Source organism: Podarcis gaigeae (genome assembly GCF_964106915.1).
Source record: "Podarcis gaigeae genome assembly, chromosome: 12".
Taxonomy (NCBI): domain Eukaryota; kingdom Metazoa; phylum Chordata; class Lepidosauria; order Squamata; family Lacertidae; genus Podarcis; species Podarcis gaigeae.
The window spans coordinates 25876239-25894416 of NC_139688.1; the positions used below are offsets into that span (position 1 = coordinate 25876239).

Consider the following 18178-nt stretch of genomic DNA (forward strand, 5'->3'; position numbering starts at 1 on the left):
CAGCATAACTAAGCTGCTTCTGGTGAACAGAACAGCGCACGGAAATGCCACTTACCTTCCTGCCAGAACGGTACCTATTTATCTACTTGCACTTTGCTTTCGAACTTCTAGGTTGGCAGTTCTTAGGTAGCCACAATTGAGGTGGTGTAACATACATGTTAAGAGGCTGAGCTATAAATTTGGCCTTAAGCAAGGTGATGCCCCTCCCAATTGCCCGCCTCTGCTATAGGAGATAATGCTAACTTAGCTTGCAGGCTTGTTGCCAGCATGACAATATGCAAGACACTTTGAATACTTCAAAGTGCTACTATACAAATAACTATTGTCGACCCGCCCAGTTAGGCTAGAACTGTTGCAGAGCAGACCCAGGTATGCTATAAAGTGAAACCCTGATGACTAGCAACCCATGCCTTTAATGCACCCAATATAAATACAAACATTTACCTTTTCACTTTCAGTATCAAGTGCAGAGGTTGCTTCATCCAGTAACAGAATTCTTGGCTGGCGGATGAGAGCACGAGCAATAGCAATGCGTTGCTTTTGACCCCCAGAGAGCTGAGTCCCTTTGTCACCTACAGGAGTATTGTATTTCTATGTGCAAAAAATATAAATCCAATAAAGACAGGTTTATATTAGCATAATACTGTACTTCTATCTACCTCAGTCCCATTAGATATACCAGCAACATAATAGGACTTTAGTTTTATTCCCCCCCCCCCTAGTTCTCCAATCAACATTTCCGAAGTGTGAGTGTGTACACATGCAGCAGGCTCGTCTTATTTTCTTATGCACTTACATCCGGTAAGCTATCAATGAAGGCATGGATGTTGGCTGCTTTGGCTACTTCAACGATTTCATCAAAGGACACCTTTCTGCTGTTATCTCCATACGCAATGTTCTCTGCAATAGTGCAGTCAAACAGGACTGGTTCTTGGGAGACAATTCCAATCTGGGATCGCAGCCACTGGACATTTAACTGTGTTGCACCGTTGCCATCCAGTAGCTGGAAAAAGAAGACTTGGTCAGTTTTATGAAGCAGGGTACTGTTAATGAACATTTCTGTTATGCATAGTGCGCAGTTGTTTAAAAGTATTGTCTGACGTTCCAAACGCTATTCCAATTCATTTTGATAACGTATGAAAACTTGAGAGTTTAGGTAAGACTTAGGCTGCAGTCCTAACCATGTCTGCTCATTCAGGTAAACAGGATTATACAACCTTTGAACCAGGAAAGCATGGTTTAAATATCATCATGTCATGGAATACACCAGGTAGCGTTAGGTCAGTGATTAGGAAACCTTTAGCTCTTCAGATACTGTTAAACTGCAGCCTGCATCATCCCTGACCATTGACCATGTTGCCTGAGCCTGATGGGAGTTGTCCTACAGTCTCGGGGGTGGGGAACACAGGTTACAACCCCACCTAAAGCAAATCATTCTCTCTGGGTCAAACGGCAAGTGGCATGAGAGTTCCAAGCAGGGTTGAAACTGCAGTACCGGCTGCAGCCTGGAGGAGGAGCAGAGAGACTGAGGAGCCATAGCAGAGTAGAGGTGACTGCCTAACTCTCAGATTCAAAGAGAGCTGCCTGCAGTGCCTACTTTTTGTAACAGAAAAAATATGTCAATCCAAAAACGAAAACAGGTAGGCAGAACATCTGTCTAAAAAATGCTGGCAGTATGCCCCGTGGAGGACCTTAAGGTCCACAAATGACAACATTTTGGAGGTCCCAAGTTGCAAGGTGGTTAGATTGGTCTCAACTAGGGCCAGGGCCTTTTCAGTACTGGCCCCGACTTGGTGGAACGCTCTGTCACAAGAGACTAGGGCCCTGAGGGACTTGACATCTTTCCGCAAGGCCTGCAAGACAGAGTTGTTCCGCCTGGCCTTTGGTTTGGACTCAGTCTGACCCTTATGTTTCCCTCCCCTTATGGTTTTGATCTATAGGCTACTTTTAATATGAGGCTGCATTTTAACCTGTATTTTAAATTGGTTTCCCCCTCCATTATGTTTTTACTGTAACTTTACTGGTGTTAGCTGCCCTGAACCCGGCTCTGGCCAGGGAGGGTGGGGTATAAATAAATTATTATTTTTTATTATTATTAATTATTATTATTACTACTACTACTACTACTACTACTACTACTACTACTAGGTCACATACACACCATACATTTTAAAACACTCATATCACTTTAACAGTCATAGCTTCCTCAAACAATCCCGGGAACCGTAGTTTACTCCCTCACCGAGTTACAATTCCCAGCACCCTTCACAAACTACAGTTCTCATGTACTTCCAATGTATGGTTTGTATGCAGCCTCAAACTTTGCTCCATTTTGCAAGTGAGAAGGTGCATCCCTGCTATGAAATGGATGAGAATGAGTGTTACATAATATATTCTGTGTTCAAAGTGTGTGGAAAACTCAGCCGAGTAATTTACCACTTCTCCACTGAGGGGATCGTAGAATCTTTCGAGCAACTGGACCAGAGTGCTCTTTCCACAGCCGCTGCTTCCTACGAGAGCCAAGGTCTGCCCCTTCTCTACTGCCACACTCAGTCCTTGGAGTACCGAAACATCAGGCCGGGTAGGATAGTTGAAGGCTACTTGCTTAAATGCGACATTGCCGCTAAAGTCGTCCTACAATGATAATAAACAAGACCTGCCTGTTACAGGAAAAAAATGGCCAAGCAATTCCATGTTAGCACCTCGTGGACTGGAAATGCCATTAATAGTTTGATGAAGGGGTGGAACTGAGGCGGACACAGAGGAATTTGCAACATCCCCTTGATGTTATGAGAAAGTACAGCTCCATCTCTGCATCTCGCACGGTTTCAAAAATTGGAAATCAGTGTTTTATAGGAGTAGTTGAGATTGAGGGCTGACTCCCTGCATGAAGATGGGTGGCCGAAGGACAAGTACGGTATGGGAACTGCTTTTAAACTAAATGATGTAAGTTTATTGTTCTTGCTAAATGACAAGCCCATAGTACCAATAAAACGATACGGCTCATACATCTATAACATCCAAGACGTAAAAGAGAAGTTACCAGAGAACCAACTAACTCAAATCCGGCTTAATTTCAAATTATACCTCTGAATGATCTTATTCATGTTTCCTGATTATTACAGTGGTGTCTCGCAAGACGAAATTAATCCGTTCCGTGAGGCTCTTTGTATAGCGGTTTTTTCGTCTTGCAAAGGAAGCCCATTGACAGCTTAGCGGATTAGCACTATTAGCGGTTTAGCGGCTTTTAGCGGATCAGCTGATAAGCGGCTTAGGGCTTAGGAAAAGGAGGGGAAAAGGGGGGAAAAACCCGCAGGAACTCGCAAGACATTTTCGTCTTGCGAAGCAAGCCCATAGGGAAATTCGTTTTGCGAAGCGCCTCCAAAACGGAAAACCCTTTCGTCTTGCGGGTTTTCCGTCTTGCGAGGCGTTCGTCTTGCGGGGCACCACTGTATTTTTTAAATTTTTGGCAGCCAGTGCATAAAGGGCTGCACTCTGTGTGTGTGTTACAAAGCTATTATTGTCACTCAAAAGAAATTGGACCATTTCTGCCTGGGTGTATTTGCTTGCTTGTATGAACAGATGTTTCAGAAAGTGATCTCTTGGGTCTCTATATAAGGTGCAAGCTAACAGATAGTGAGTGACGTCTTCCCCCTGCAGTTGACTACAAATACAAAGTCTGTATATGGCATTTTGTTGTAGCAGCCATCCAAGACTACAGTGGGCATTGCTTGGAGTATGGTATAGACTCACAAGCTTGTGGACAAGGGTTGATTCATGTATCAGTAACCTCATGATTAGACTACTGCAGTGTTTCCCAACCATGTGCCTCCAGATGTTTTTGGCCTACAACTCCCATCATCCCTGACCACTGGTCTTGCTAGCTAGGGATGATGGGAGTTGTAGGCCAAAAACATCTGGAGGCACAAGGTTGGGAAACACTGGACTACTGTAATGCACTGGGTTGGGTCCATAATGTGGTGGCTTAGGTTGTTGAGCAGAGCATCTGGAGGTACATCTATTGCACCTGTGCTGTGGGAATTACACTAGCTGTCAATCAGCTACCAGGCCATGTCCAAGGTATCGTTCTTACCATATAAAGTTCTGAATCAATGTAGACCAGGCTACCTGAAAGATGGCCTGTACTGGCAGAGACCAGTAAGATCACCTAGATCATCTGGGGAAATGGTACCACAGCCTACAAAATATCATTGGGCGATGACCCGAGAACAGGCGTTTTTTGCTATTACCCCCGTACTGCAAAATGCCCCTCCCTCTGCCATGCACGAAGCATCAGCCATCACTGGTTTCAGGCATCTCATAAAGACTTAATTTTTTGCCCAGGCTTTCCTTGATTCTTAAGAATGGACCCTGATTTATGTAAATGAATTTCCTGAATTTGTCACATTTACTTTTATATGGTTTTATATTGTTGTTTCATTAGCATCAGGTTGTATTTTCATTTTAATGGATAATGTTCCTATATCATACATAGTGTACCCCACTCAGAGATTTTTGAAATGTTGTGTGGTTTAGAAGTGCTTTTAAATCAATCCATCAATAAAATACAATAACTGAACCAGCACTGAAGGCCCCTATGTCTCCAGATTGCCCATTAAAAACTGCATCTAAGCTTGGACCATGAACAAAGCCTATATATAATTGAAACAGAGAAGGACGGTGGAAATGTGTTAAGACTACATCAATAGGAAGAAAATGGCACAAATTCTAATTCTCTGGATCCATCAATGAATTGCTCATAAGCTTCAAACCCAGAAGGCAACAAACTCAAGTGCTGAAACTTTTTCTGTGTTTTCTTGGAAGGTAATACAAAAATGCCCAGGGATCAACTTACAGGCTTGTGTCCTTCAACACTGTAATTGTCTATTAAGGGTACAGTCTCAAACAGCTGGAACATGTGAGCTGCAGATATCTTCGCTTTGGCATAGTCTGGTGTAAATGAAGCTGTCTGTCCTAGCGCCATGGCACCAAAGACAATGCATGAGAATACCCTAGAAGTGCAAACAATTTATTTTTAAAAAATTAAAAATAATAATAATAGTTTTAAATTTTTACCCTGCTTCCATTTTTGTAATGAATTTATTCTGATCTCTCTGATGAAGGCTACATGCAACAAGGGGAACAAGACTTTTCCCCTTTACCAATGCACTTGTCCTAGGTTCAAATATCGGCACTTCCCATTAGAAGACATAGATAGCAGGCGATGTGAAAGTCCTCTGCCTAAGACTCCCCCAGGGAGTCTTTGCAAGTCAAAATAGACAATTTTACACTAGATTAGGTGCCTAACCCATGACCCTCTAGATGATGCGAGACTGTTGGCCATGATGGCTGGGGCTGATGGGAGTTGGAGTCCAACAATCTAGAGGTCCACAGGTTGGCCACCCCTGGTCTAACGAGCCAGTAATCTGACATACATATGTAAAACCCAGCATGTGGACCTCCAAAGAAAGAATTAATTCCCATATTGGCTTTGGGGTACAGAGTATGCATTTCAGGTCCAGGGCCATTGGATTTTAAGTGCATAGAGCCCACATGTGAACACCCAACAGGCCAGTTTTGTCTGGGGTAAAGGAGCAGCAGGGGAGGCTTGAGTTCTCCTCCATCAATTATACAGCTTCGATTTAGGAAATAGATCCACCCTGATCCAGCCCATATATCAGCTGAGAAAGCAACCTCAAGCCCTGGTAAAATGCAGGAAAATCCACACCTATATTACTGCTGATTCTATGATAGTTTGTTTCTTTTAAACCCCAATAAAAAAAAGAAAAGCAGCAGAGATCTTACAAGAAAACGTTCTTAGCATCCATGTATCCCCCTTCCACAAGGAAGGCACCAAATTGAAAACAAGCGGCGTAGGTGAAGTACATTATGCCTTGGGAAACGCCATAAGTTAGTCCGTGGATATGCGCTTTCTTTAAGGAATTCCTGTAACGAGATGAAGGGTGTTTTGCTTATTTGTGTGTTGATTCACACATTACGGCCGTCTCAGTATAAAACATGGGAAGCTCTGTATGAGATGCAACAGCTCTATAATATGAAGAAGAAGTGAAGAGTTTGGATTTGATATCCCACTTTATCACTACCCGAAGGAGTCTCAAAGTGGCTAACAATCTCCTTTCCCTTCCTCCCCCACAACAAACACTCTGTGAGGTGAGCGGGGCTGAGAGACTTCAGAGAAGTGTGACTAGCCCAAGGTCACCCAGCAGCTGTATGTGGAGGAGCTGGGAAGCGAACCTGGTTCACCAGATTACGAGTCCACTGCTCTTAACCACTACACCACGCTGGCTCTCTTATGCAAGAGCCATAAGGCCAGCTAGATGATATCCCTGCTGCAGTGCAACCACCTACCTGCCACTCACATTTCCCACAGATCACATCATTGGTTGCTGCTGGAAGGGGAGGCAGGAATATGCACAGCACTGGCATGCAAATATAGGTAAGTTGTCCTTGATACTATGGACTTGAAGGGTAGCTATGAGTTCAATATAACTTGTAAATCTTGCCCAGGACTCTGAAATTTAGCTCTGGATGTTTGCCAGTCTCAGAACTAATGACATCAGTGGTGGGGAACCTTTTTCTGGGTTCTGGGCAAATTTCCAGAGACCATATGCCAGTGAGGGTAAAGCAATAAATGTAAAGGTTTTCTTCCTATAGTATTATCCGATTCAAGGACACCTTGCAGCCAGGCAAGGCTGCATCAGAGGCAAAACAGGACCAGTGAGAGGTGTGGCTTGCAGAGAGAAGGTGTGGCCTCAGAGTTCCAAGGGCCAGACAGAGAGGTCTGAAGGGCCACTCTTAAAAGCCATTCATCCAGAGTAGCAGAGGTTTTCTTTTTTTCATTTGAAGCTTAAAGCTATGCAAGCAGCAGTCAAGAAGTGAATTAGTAGTTAGGTATCTTATAATAAAACAATGATTTGAATAAGATTTTAACAATATATAATTATTTGGTCAAATGGCAGTTCAGATCCTGCGATTGTCTTAATTTTCTTTGTAACAGATATCCAAAAAGTCTTTGTTCCAAGGCACAACCAGAAGCTCTAAAATGCATCTGCCTTAGGAAGACCGTATCTCCAAAAACCGTACAAGACCTGAGTAGGTTCTATACAATTTGACAAGATTGCTCATAACTCTGAGAGCAGTTTCAGCAACCCTTCTCTCGCACCAAATGGGCAGCTATATTTCTCAAGGGTAGCACCTGAGAGGCAAAGGCAAGACTGCTTGGCCACCACTTGAACAAGCCACAAGAAGGAACTCAGGACAAAACATTTGGGATTGGATCCAGGCTGAGTCATACTTAGAGAAGAGTGAATGAGCTCAGTGGGTCTACTCTTAAGGCATGACTAAGACTGCAACCCTAACCCATTTTGCTTGGAAGTAAGCCCCACCATATTCAACAGGACTAACTTCCGAGAAGGCACGGTTAGGACAGCAGTGTAAGTCTGGCTCAAACTTGAGAAGCAATTGTCCTGAGAATTAAGAAGTTAGATCCAGACTTAACAGCAAAATCCTAAGCATGTCATTTCAAGAGCTGATCAAAACGTTCGCTGGCTGTTACCTGTATGGTCCTTGCAGACTGTCTCCATACTTTTGTTCAAATTTTATTTCCTGAGTAAGGGAAACAACCGTTCGGATATTCCCTATTGCTTCTGTTGCAATCTGTAAGAGAGAGAAACACACTGGCTAGTGGGAAAGCAACAAGTTTCCCCAAGTATGACTTTCTTGAGGAAAGAGCTATAAAGAGCAAAACACCAGCACACTCTTACAGTGTGGCTCTCCACTGATTCTGAAGTGCTCCAGGCTGATCTTCAAGGAGCAGTTACAGGCACCAGTGCATAATTGTTTCCAAGAACCAGTCACAGCCCAGCAAGTCTACTATAGCGGGATTTCTTCTCTTTGCTCAAAATGGCACTCTGATCCCACATTAAAGCACCTGCAAAAGGGAGGGGATATGGAAAGTGCAGGATCCTCTCACTTTCTCTCTGCCTCTTCTTTGGTTTTCAGTCTCATGAAGGTGAGACACCATCCTCTTGTTTCTCAGCACCCCTGTTTTGGTTCTAATTCTGGTGGCACTCAACCAGCTGTGTTTGCTGTCAGAGGGAATGGTTTAGCAGAGACTTACCTTCCCTGCACCTTCAAGTTCCTTCTTATCTTTCCTGGCATGTCCAGCCAACATTCTCATTTCAATGAGTCCTCCAATGGCAACAAGTGGCACAACAGCCAAGATGACGAGGGTCAGCTGCCAGCCATACACCAATGATATAATTATTCCTGTCCCGAGGTTAGCAATGTTTTGGGCAAGCATACCTAGCCTGGCCCCTGTAGCCTGAATGAAGGAGGGGGAAACAACATGTATTAATTTTTTTTGGGGGGGGGGGTGTTCCTGATGGCTGAACATCTCTCTGTGGGCTTTGGAGTACAACGCCTCCCAGAGTTTGTGAACATGCCATTCCTCAGCTAGTAGGACAAGGCAGAACAGTGCAACATGTTTTTTTCCATTTCTATTTGAGAAGAATGGAACAGAGGGAGAATGTAGGGCAAACTGCTGCACACTTACTGAAGACGAAGTATCTTTGGGTACAGAAAGTCGTTCTGGCAATCTGATGCAAGGTTAGCATATTTGCTGCCCACTGCAGTAGTGCCCGTTAGTCTCCAAAATAGTCTGTTCGTATATTTGTAACAAAACCTTGAGCCACACACTGTATCTCAGACTACCCTACCTCACAGGGCTTTTGGGAGGATAAAATGGTGGGTGGGAGTGTGGGAAACCATGTATGCTGCCCTGAGCTTCTTAGAGAAAGGATATAAATGGAGTAAATAAGTTAAGTAAATATTACAGAAACCCCATAGTATCTCTCATCCAAAGGCTTCATCATACCCCTCAGTGCTGCCTCTGAAACTATGCATTGGTCTGTGAAGGGCTAAGGAAGCATGTGGCAAAAAAATTATTTCAGAAACCTTGACCTAGAAGCAAGAGGTGAGTGGAGAAACTTGGTAGAAGCTGGTTTCTCTAAATCAGCGATGGAAAACCTAAGAACCTCCATATGTTGTTAAATTACACCTCCCATCATCTTTGATCACTAGTCATGCTGGCTGGAGCCAATGGAGGTTGAAGCAAGAAGAGGAATACTCTGACGATAGTGAGATTCAGGCTATTTCCTTGTTGGGGGTGGGGGAAGAGAATTGCGAGTCACTTATTCATCACCCTTCCTTATTCATCTGGAGGACACAGTCCTGCTATCCTTCTCTAACTCAGAGAATGTGTCCCTGCAATACTATTATATCCCCAATCACAGAGAGTTTTCTGTAGCTGCCTTAGGAAAAGAAAGCTTCCGCCAGAAGGGCCACTTTGGAGCTGTCCAGGGTATCTTCTCGTATTGTTCCCCTGCTTCCCTCGAGAGCTTTGCTAGAACTGGACAGCCCACCCAACTCTAAGTCAAGTTCAACGTCTCAGAAGTGATGCCTATGTCCAGGGTTTCTGCAAAACTACTTCTCAGTTATTGATAAACTTTCCAACTGCACAAAAACCCAACAAAGTTGCCTTTGAGCGCAGCCTGTTTAAGCCTCTCGCTTTAGTCATCTCTTGTTGGGAGTGTCTTTGAAATTCACAACTGGAAATGACTAAAATATGGTTTAGTGCCACGTACAAACTTAGTTAGCATGTGGAACTCAGGTGTGAGGGTTGCACTGGATAGCCTACAACACAACTACGTAGAATCATCAAGAGAATGAGAATTGGGGGGAGGGTACAGATGAGTATTACTTACACCTTTTACTTCAGACGCATCAAGAGCAAGTCTTGTAGTCAATGCTCCAGTATTGTTTTTAGGATCATCAAACCAAGCAATGTCCTAGAAATACACAATATATTTTAAGGTACCAACACAATCCTGGCTACAATAGCATTGCAAATTCAGTTTTTGCTGTTCAGATTCTGGAGGGCAAGATATTTTAAAATATATTTAATTAGGGTCATTATTCATTTGTAGAGTTGTAGTCTTGCACCTAACAACTAATTCCTAAAACCCAGCAAAGTCAACAGATTTCTCTCCCCCCCCCCCCATCTAAATAGACAGATTGGGTCAATCACGCTCTTGTGGTTTCTGAGCTCAAAGGTTTCCAAACATGTTGGCTGAGAGTAATACAACTAATTAAGGGTTTGTATGAGTATTTTTTTTCTTTGAACATCTCCATGCCATATAGACTTCTTAGTTTTGACACTTTCAAATGCAATTACCACTGAAGAAAGTCGCTGTTCAAGGAACACAACTCAACCCCCTCCCAGATGAAAGGAACTACTTGGGTGATTTTCTTGGATGTGGGCTGTAGATCAGGTGTGGAGAACCTTTTGCCCTCCAGATGTTGCTGAACTACAACTCCCATTATCCCTGGCCATGTTACTAGGGCTGATGGGAACTGCAGCTCAGTGACACCCGAAGGGCCAAACTTGCCATGGATTGGCAAATTTCCCAAACTTGCCATGGATTATTGGATTATTGCAATTTTGGAAGGGGTGATGGCACAGTTCAATATTGCAACCCGTTTATTGGGCTAGCGCAGGATAAAAACTAGCTCAATAAAGCAAACAAATCTCTCCCTTAGAATACCTGTCTAAGCATTGCTTGGAATCCCATGTAGCGAAGCTTCAATGTAAGGATCTCTCCAGCTCTGCCAAAGGTGAAACCCTGAAAGAGAAGGTTTCCTGCATAATTGGATGCTGCCGGCTTTGATACTCTTTTTTTGTATCTTTATTTTATACCTTATTATGATTTAATAATACAATAGCAACAACAACCTTTGTACCCCGCCCATCTGACTGGGTTGCCCCAGCCACTCTGGGCAGCTTACAGCATATATAAAAACACAATTTTTAAAAATTTGGTTGTGTCCTTTTGGATGTTTTATTGTTTATGACTACTTTTGTTATGTTTGCAATTATGTATTTTTTCATGTTGTAAGCCACCTTGAGCATGGTTTTAACAATGGAAAGGTGGCATACAAATAACATTATGTATGTATGTAAGCAAACCAGAGTACAAGCAACTTAGCTACTTTGCATTCCGTATGAGAACTGTTATGTACTGAAGTTCTCACCCTGGGCCAGCAGGGGGATACTGTAGATAGTTATGCAAATGAAGGATCGAAAGTGACGTTCAGTGATTGGATAGTTTGTATGCAAATGAAGGATCGAAAGTGACATTCAGTGATTGGATAGTTTTAGAAAGCTGCAACAGTTACAATTGTTCTGGAGCTCTATATAAGCAGGCTGACGGAGCTCTTCAGTTCAGTTCTGTTCCAGCTTACAAATAAAGAGCTGTTTTGGAAGAATTGCTGTGTAGTCTGATATGTTCGCCCCCAACTTAACAAGAACAGTCATCCTGCCAGAGGGATCAACAGGTTTGTTGTTTAGCTCCTTCCCCACTTCAGTCTCTACTCCTCTGATCTTGATCTGAGTTCCTGAAAGGGCTGCAATGGGGCACTAGGCTGCAAAATTCTCCGAGCATGCCATTCGCTGAAACGACTGGAGCCATATGGCTCAAGCAGATATTGCTTTCTTATAACAGGAAGGAAATCACAACAATGTATAATATGGGCAGAATAATTCAAAATAAGTTGTACTGGCATGACAGCCAAGCACAATGTTTTCCAAAAGCAAAATATCTATTTTCTTTGAGCCACACAAGATTTGCATCAGTTTATGATAATACTACAAGAATGTTTTTCCAGTACTGAATTTAAGATTCAAGACTCAAACTACTGGCTCTTCCTGGAAATGCCAGAAGTATCCCATGACAAGTGTATGGGCCTTATTCTGTAGTTAGAAGAACTGTTCTGTATTCAGGGTCTAAATAGAATGTACAGGATATATGATGAAGCTCCCAGGCCAATGTGTTAAGATCAAGGCTTCTGACATTAATAACTTGTTTTGTTATCCGATATGTTTATGATATAATCATGGATATTTTGATGGAAAGCTTATGCTGGGCACACCTAAAACATTGTTGCATTCAAATATTTTGCCTTATTTGCAGTTTTGCAATTTCAACAGCAAATCAATATTCTGCACATTTGTCAATTCAAATTTGCTACAGTGATCCTTGTGAATTTGAAAGATGTCTGATATAGTTCTGCACACAAATGAACTATATAATCCTCTAGAATTAAATACACTATGTTGGTCCATCTTCAAAAATTAATCTAAATTCTTTGGATTAAAAGTAATGTCACTTCTTCAAAACAAAAACAAACAATAGTTCTGTGAGTTTCTGAATACTTTCAGGATCTGGCCAGAAACAGTAAGAACAAAGCAAATGCAACTTACCTGAAGGAAAAATGTTACAAAGGATATAACCCCAAGTGCTAAGAATAGCAATGAATACATATTGCTCTTTTCTCGTACTATGTCTGGATCATTCAGTGTAAAAATCTATGGAACAGTAATCTCAGTGTTAATTTTCTTTCATTAACTTATCTCTAAATACTTCACCTTGCTTACTTGTACTGAAACTCATTCTCTTAAGTATAAAATGTGCAATATAAAAAGTAAAATCATATATATCTCTAAACAGATGAATTACTGCTTATCAGTTATTAATTAGCTGGTACATATCAATAACCCTAAAAACAATGTTCTGAGTAGATATTGCTCACTTAGATTTTCTTTGCATTGTGCTGCAATGTTTCTCCTGAGGCTATATAATAGTACAAGAGAGACATACATTGAAAAGATGTAACAAAAAAATACATCAATTTTTGCTCCCAGAAGGAGGTTTCCTGTTATTGGCTGCAGCCCAGAGGGCCATTGGAGGAACTGTATATTTATGGCTTCCAAGTCTGCATTTGCCATTGTTATTAGACTCTATAATAGTAGTCATGCACAAAGACTGGCAAGCCACTTTCAAAACATGGGCAGTTAAGAGCAGGTTCCAATGATGATCAAGAAACTGAGTTCATTTTGAGTGAGAAGGCCAATTCTGAGCTTGCCTAAATAAATGAGGAAACATTTGGTCTGAAGGCAGTTTAACACACATATTTTTGGTACACTTATTTGCGGGGATGGCTGTTAGGGCCAAAAGGCAGTTTGGAAATATTTTTATGAATAGCTTCAAAAAGGTAGGAACAATCATCTGCTCAGTAATACAGAAGTACAGTGGACACTCAGGTTGTGAACGTGATCCGTGAAAGAGGCACGTTCGCAACCTGCAGCATTTGCATCCCTCAGCGGCGTGTCTGCGCATGCGCGGGTTGCAATTCGGCGCTTCTGTGCATGCGCAAAGTGCAATTTAGCACTTCTGTTCATGTGCAACCGCCAAAACCTGGAAGTAACCCGTTCTGGTGCTTCCGGGTTTCGGCGCATGCGTAACCTGAAAAAACACAACCTGAAGCGCCTGTAATCCGAGGTATGACTGTATTATGAAAATCTCCATGGGGACATTGAAGCGCCTAAGAGCAAGCACTATGTATTGCATTCTGTGAAAGTAATCCCCAATTGAGAATGGGAAAATCTGTCGGGTTTCGTTTCTCCCAGTTTTTTATTCCTCCAATCTTAATTTCAGTTATCCACATTTCCACGTAATTTTGTGGGTGTGTTTTTTTTTAAGTCCTGATGAAAAATCATCAGCATTTTAGTGTGAATTTCCCCTAATAAGTCCACATCTGTATACAATTTTGCCTAGTAAACTCATTTCACAGACATGTGCATTTTTAGGCACACCTTATCTTAGCAAATGCATTTTTGCACACATTACTTGGCTGCAATGTTGCATTCCAAATTTCGGAGATGTGTGAATTTCAAAGGAAGGTTGCATTTCAGTCCTTGTGTTGTTTCCGAAACTGCAAATCAGGCAGCTTTCCTTTAAATATGGACTGAATTGAAATTAACCATCATCCATACCATCAACTAACATTCACCTACATTCTGCTATAGAAGAACTGCCCCCTAATCTTCCTTCTACACAGATCCAAGTTTCTAAATGCAAATTCTCTCTTGAAGGCTCAATTCTGGCCTGAATGTTTTCTACATCTAAATGTCGTTTTGGAATGGATGTCAGAGACAGAACGTACTATATACTCACCCCTATGATTTCAGAGAATATGACTGAAAACGCAGGCTGCAACGCTCCATTGATGATTGCAGAAAACGTCCCCACCAAAAAGTAAGGCCATTCAGACACATTCAACCTCATGATCTTCAGAAATGAAACTGAGGGCAGATTTTCATTCTAGAACACAGGAGAATGTTTTATGCAGTGCTCTCTGCCCTTTTCTGGCCTCCATTCATAAACTCTCTATACTTGTTGCTTTTCTTTTTACAGGAAAGATGGTGTTGATCTAGAAAACGCCCATGGTTCTGTTTGCTCCCTGTAGACCTTTGTCTATTTCAATTACCACATTCTCTCCAGGGTATTGGGCAGAGCTAATTCTTGTCACCTATTCTTAACCTGCATATTAGGCTTTCTGTACAAAAAACCTGTACCACTGGATTATGACCCTTCCCTTAAATGAAGAGAAATCAACTGGTGGACCCAAAGTGGCTCTAGAAAGACTTTGTGATGGGTCTTCACTAAGGAAAGTCTCGAAAAAGGAGGGAGGAAGATCTTTTAACTGAGAGTGGTTACACATTTTACATTCTGTTTGCTGTTGCATGTGTTTCCTTCAACAAATTTGTAAAGTGTGAACCGCAGACACACATCCTTCAACATCCAGGCTCAGACTTTGGGGATCCCCCCACCAAATCAAGGCTGTCGGGTGTATCCACAACAAAGCCACTCTTATGGAGGGGAGAAACTACTGGGGATGCAGTAAGGTAGGAGACGAGCCCTGAAAACCAAAGGGGTCATCGAAGCAAGAGCCTGCATAGAGGAACATATAAGAAAAGCAGAAGAAAATAAGATCAGCCAGGAACAGCAAGATGCAGACCTGAAAATAAGTCTTGGCACATGTCTTGGTGTACAAAGGTAAAGGTTAAAGGTCCATTAGGTCCGGTTGCGGATGACTCTGGGGTTGCGCGCTCATGTCGCTCTATAGGCCGAGGGAGCCGGTGTTTGTCCACAGACAGCTTCCGGGTCATGTGGCCAGCATGACTAAGCCGCTTCTGGCAAACCAGAGCAGTGCATGGAAACGCCATTTACCTTCCTGCTGGAGCAGTGCCTATTTATCTACTTGCACTTGACGTGCTTTCGAACTGCTAGGTTTATCTACTTGCACTTGACGTGCTTTCGAACTGCTAGGTGGGCAGGAGCTGGGACCGAACAACAGGAGCTCACCCTATTGCAGGGATTCGAACTGCCAACCTTCTGATCGGCAAGCCCTAGGCTCTGTGGTTTAGACCACAGCGCCACCCGCGCTTTGGTGTACAAACAAAGCACAATTAGGACTGTTGCAATTTAAAGCCGAGACACTTACAGGCTGAACAGTTTGGACCTCAAGGTCTTTGTCCTGCTCTTCTGGCCTTTTCAAGCTCTTGCGGGTCGAACGCCGTCGCACTCCATTTGCAAAGAAGTCTTTTAATGCCTCTTTTGACATGCCTTTTCCGTCAGTGAGCTCATTTTCATCTGAATGAACCTCAGTTTCAATTGACTGAAAAAAGAGAGCAGAAGTTTTGAAAGAGATTTGGATTTCAAAATGCTGGTGTGAAATGCTTATAGAATTACCGTATTTTCCTGTGTATAAGACTAGGTTTCCCCCCTAAAAATAATATCAAAAATTAGGGGGCATCTTATACACGGATAGTGCCAAGGGTGGACTGCCTATTGGTTGTTGCCGCAAAAATAGGGGGCATCTTGTAAATGGGGGTGTCTTATAAACGGAAAAATATGGTACATACACTGAACTGAGAACAATAAAAACTGAATATATTAAACAACTCTGAGGACCCTTAACAGGCTACAGCTCCCAGAATTCTTTGCAAGGAGCCACAACAGTCTCTAGGACTGTGCATATAGGAAAAGAGGTTGCATTGCAGCGTCAGTTCCCAAAGGACTTGGTGGACTTGGGCCACAGGGACGAATAGGAACAGAACTCAGTTCAAGAGGACTTATATGCCAACATGACAAAAGGGGAGGAAAAGAAAAGAAATGAACCAGTACCTGCATATTAACAAGTTTGAAATAAACTCCTTTCTTTGCCATGAGCTCATTATGTGTCCCTTGCTCTGTGATGGAGCCATCTTCAAAAGCAGCTATGAGGTCTGCGTTGCGGACCGTAGATAACCGATGAGCGATTACAATAGTTGTGCGACCTTCCCTTGCCTAAAGAGACATATTCAGATTCAGTTAACATTGGTCTTTGCATCACATTTTACAGCTTTCATTAACTTGGCAAAGGAACATAAGAAGCTGTCTTACACAGAGACATTAATCCATCAGGGGCAGCCCAGTCTACACTTACTGGCAGTAGCTCTCTAAGATGATCTGCCATTGAGCTATGGGCCTTGCTCAAAACTGCAAAGGGAAAAGCAGTCAGAATGCAGCAGGCACACCAACTCAATATTTGTTTGAAGGGGGTCCAGCCCCCCACCCCAATATTGAGGGGGTCCGGTGCACCTGCACTGGCCTGTGCAGTGTCGGGACACATGTGATATCAAGCGATGCACACATGACAACACACGCACCAGCCCCCTCCCCCAATCTTGGAGGGAACCTGGTGCCACTGGTACGTAGATGGACTAGCATCTGGAAGCTTTCTACCCCAGTACCGTCTATCCCAGGGAATGCAGCCTTAGAGCCATGCAGGCATTGTCCTAATTCCATATGAGTAGCAAGTAGGGAAAGCAAAGATGGGAAAGTATGTTTCAGAAAGGGCAGTGGCAGAAAGATGCTGAGAGATGAAAGGGGAGCCAGCACCACCCACTTTTGGCACTGACCCCATTCACCAACACTATGCAGTCCTCAAAAGATCATCTCTGTGGGGATGAGACGCTTGGCAGGAAAAAGGCTTCTGTGCTGTTTGGTAGTTCCAGGCAGGAGTCATTCCCAGCCCCAGAGGACTGAATCCAACACCTTTTGTATCACTGAGCTTTGATTCTTCAGTTTCTAAGGATCTCTCACACAGTCATCATGGCTTAGTTCTGCCCTCTTCCTGGTTTATTAGCAGAAGAAAGGTACTCTGCACATGCTCAGATGCACCACCTGTTGCGTTTAAAACCACTTGCGCCAAACTCTTCCAGTGCACAAAAATATTTTTACTTTTATTTGACCTCAACAGAAACTCAGCAAGAGAGCAACTGATCAGCCCAAGTACAGCCAAAGAGTGGCACACCCAGGAATGGAGCTGAATTTGGATCTTCCACAAGGTAATTCAGTAACGCACTGCATGACATTGAACTGATTTGACCTGAAGCCTTCTCTGGTTCTGGTCCAGGAAGAGGTGAAAGGATGGTTAGCTGTGCCTAGCCAGCTTTCAAAGTCGTCTTCTTCTCTCTTTTTTTAGTGTACTATTTAGCACATTACTTTTGTGCTAAAACCTTTTGGCATCCGGTTATCCTGCTCATTAATCTTTAATTTGAGTTAACATTCCTCACAGCCAGGAACAATCCATAGAAACCCCGGGAAGGTAACTAATTAACCAGATATTGCACCATCGCTTCCCATCCTTATCTCACATGCCCACAGTCCCCCTTCAGCTTTCAACACCAGAAACAAAAGCAGGTACAGAGGCTTTCTGGAACCGACTCCTGGGCTTCTCTGCAATTCCCATAGGGATCTGTCAATATTGATTACAACACACCTGCTCTGTTTTGGGATGGTGACCCATCCATCCTTCAAAACAATCAATATTCTCGATTTCACTTTCAAGTGAGGCATGCTTTAATTGCCTCTCCTAAACTGAAATATGCATACAGAAGACAACCAGATCCTTATAAGCGGCTCCCTTTTAAAACAACACTGTATCTGTTTTTGAAATGCATCTAAGCGTATTTGCTGGCATCCATGAGAGTGCCCTGTATAGAGAGGCTGGCGTGAGGAAGACCCCTCCATTCTGTCAATTCCCTCCTCCAACGTCAGTCCCCTGCTGTAACTCATCACAGGCTCTTCATGGAGGTTCCATGACCTTCAGGTAGGGCTGGGCAAAGGCAGATTTTGCTGCCTAGTGTGGAGCAAATGCCCACCCTGCAAATCAAAGTGCAAGGCTGGCTCCTGCGGCAGAAAATCCCATGTCC

The 18178-nt window shown here is 43.0% G+C and overlaps 1 protein-coding gene across 4 annotated transcripts in view; it reads right to left on the reverse strand.

The window, feature by feature from the left end:
* Positions 1-18178, reverse strand: part of ABCB1 (ATP binding cassette subfamily B member 1) — a 64266-nt gene that overhangs the window by 3158 nt on the left and 42930 nt on the right. For all 4 annotated transcript variants that reach the window (XM_083704640.1, XM_083704638.1, XM_083704639.1 and 1 more), the window contains 13 exons: positions 16107-16268; positions 15424-15597; positions 14094-14240; positions 12341-12445; positions 10626-10703; positions 9786-9869; positions 8141-8344; positions 7577-7677; positions 5806-5946; positions 4856-5012; positions 2437-2634; positions 797-1003; positions 445-591 (listed from right to left, as the gene is read on the reverse strand). In XM_083704640.1, the coding sequence (XP_083560766.1) occupies positions 445-591; positions 797-1003; positions 2437-2634; positions 4856-5012; positions 5806-5946; positions 7577-7677; positions 8141-8344; positions 9786-9869; positions 10626-10703; positions 12341-12445; positions 14094-14240; positions 15424-15597; positions 16107-16268 (1905 nt within the window). The remainder of the gene's footprint in view (positions 1-444; positions 592-796; positions 1004-2436; positions 2635-4855; positions 5013-5805; positions 5947-7576; positions 7678-8140; positions 8345-9785; positions 9870-10625; positions 10704-12340; positions 12446-14093; positions 14241-15423; positions 15598-16106; positions 16269-18178) is intronic.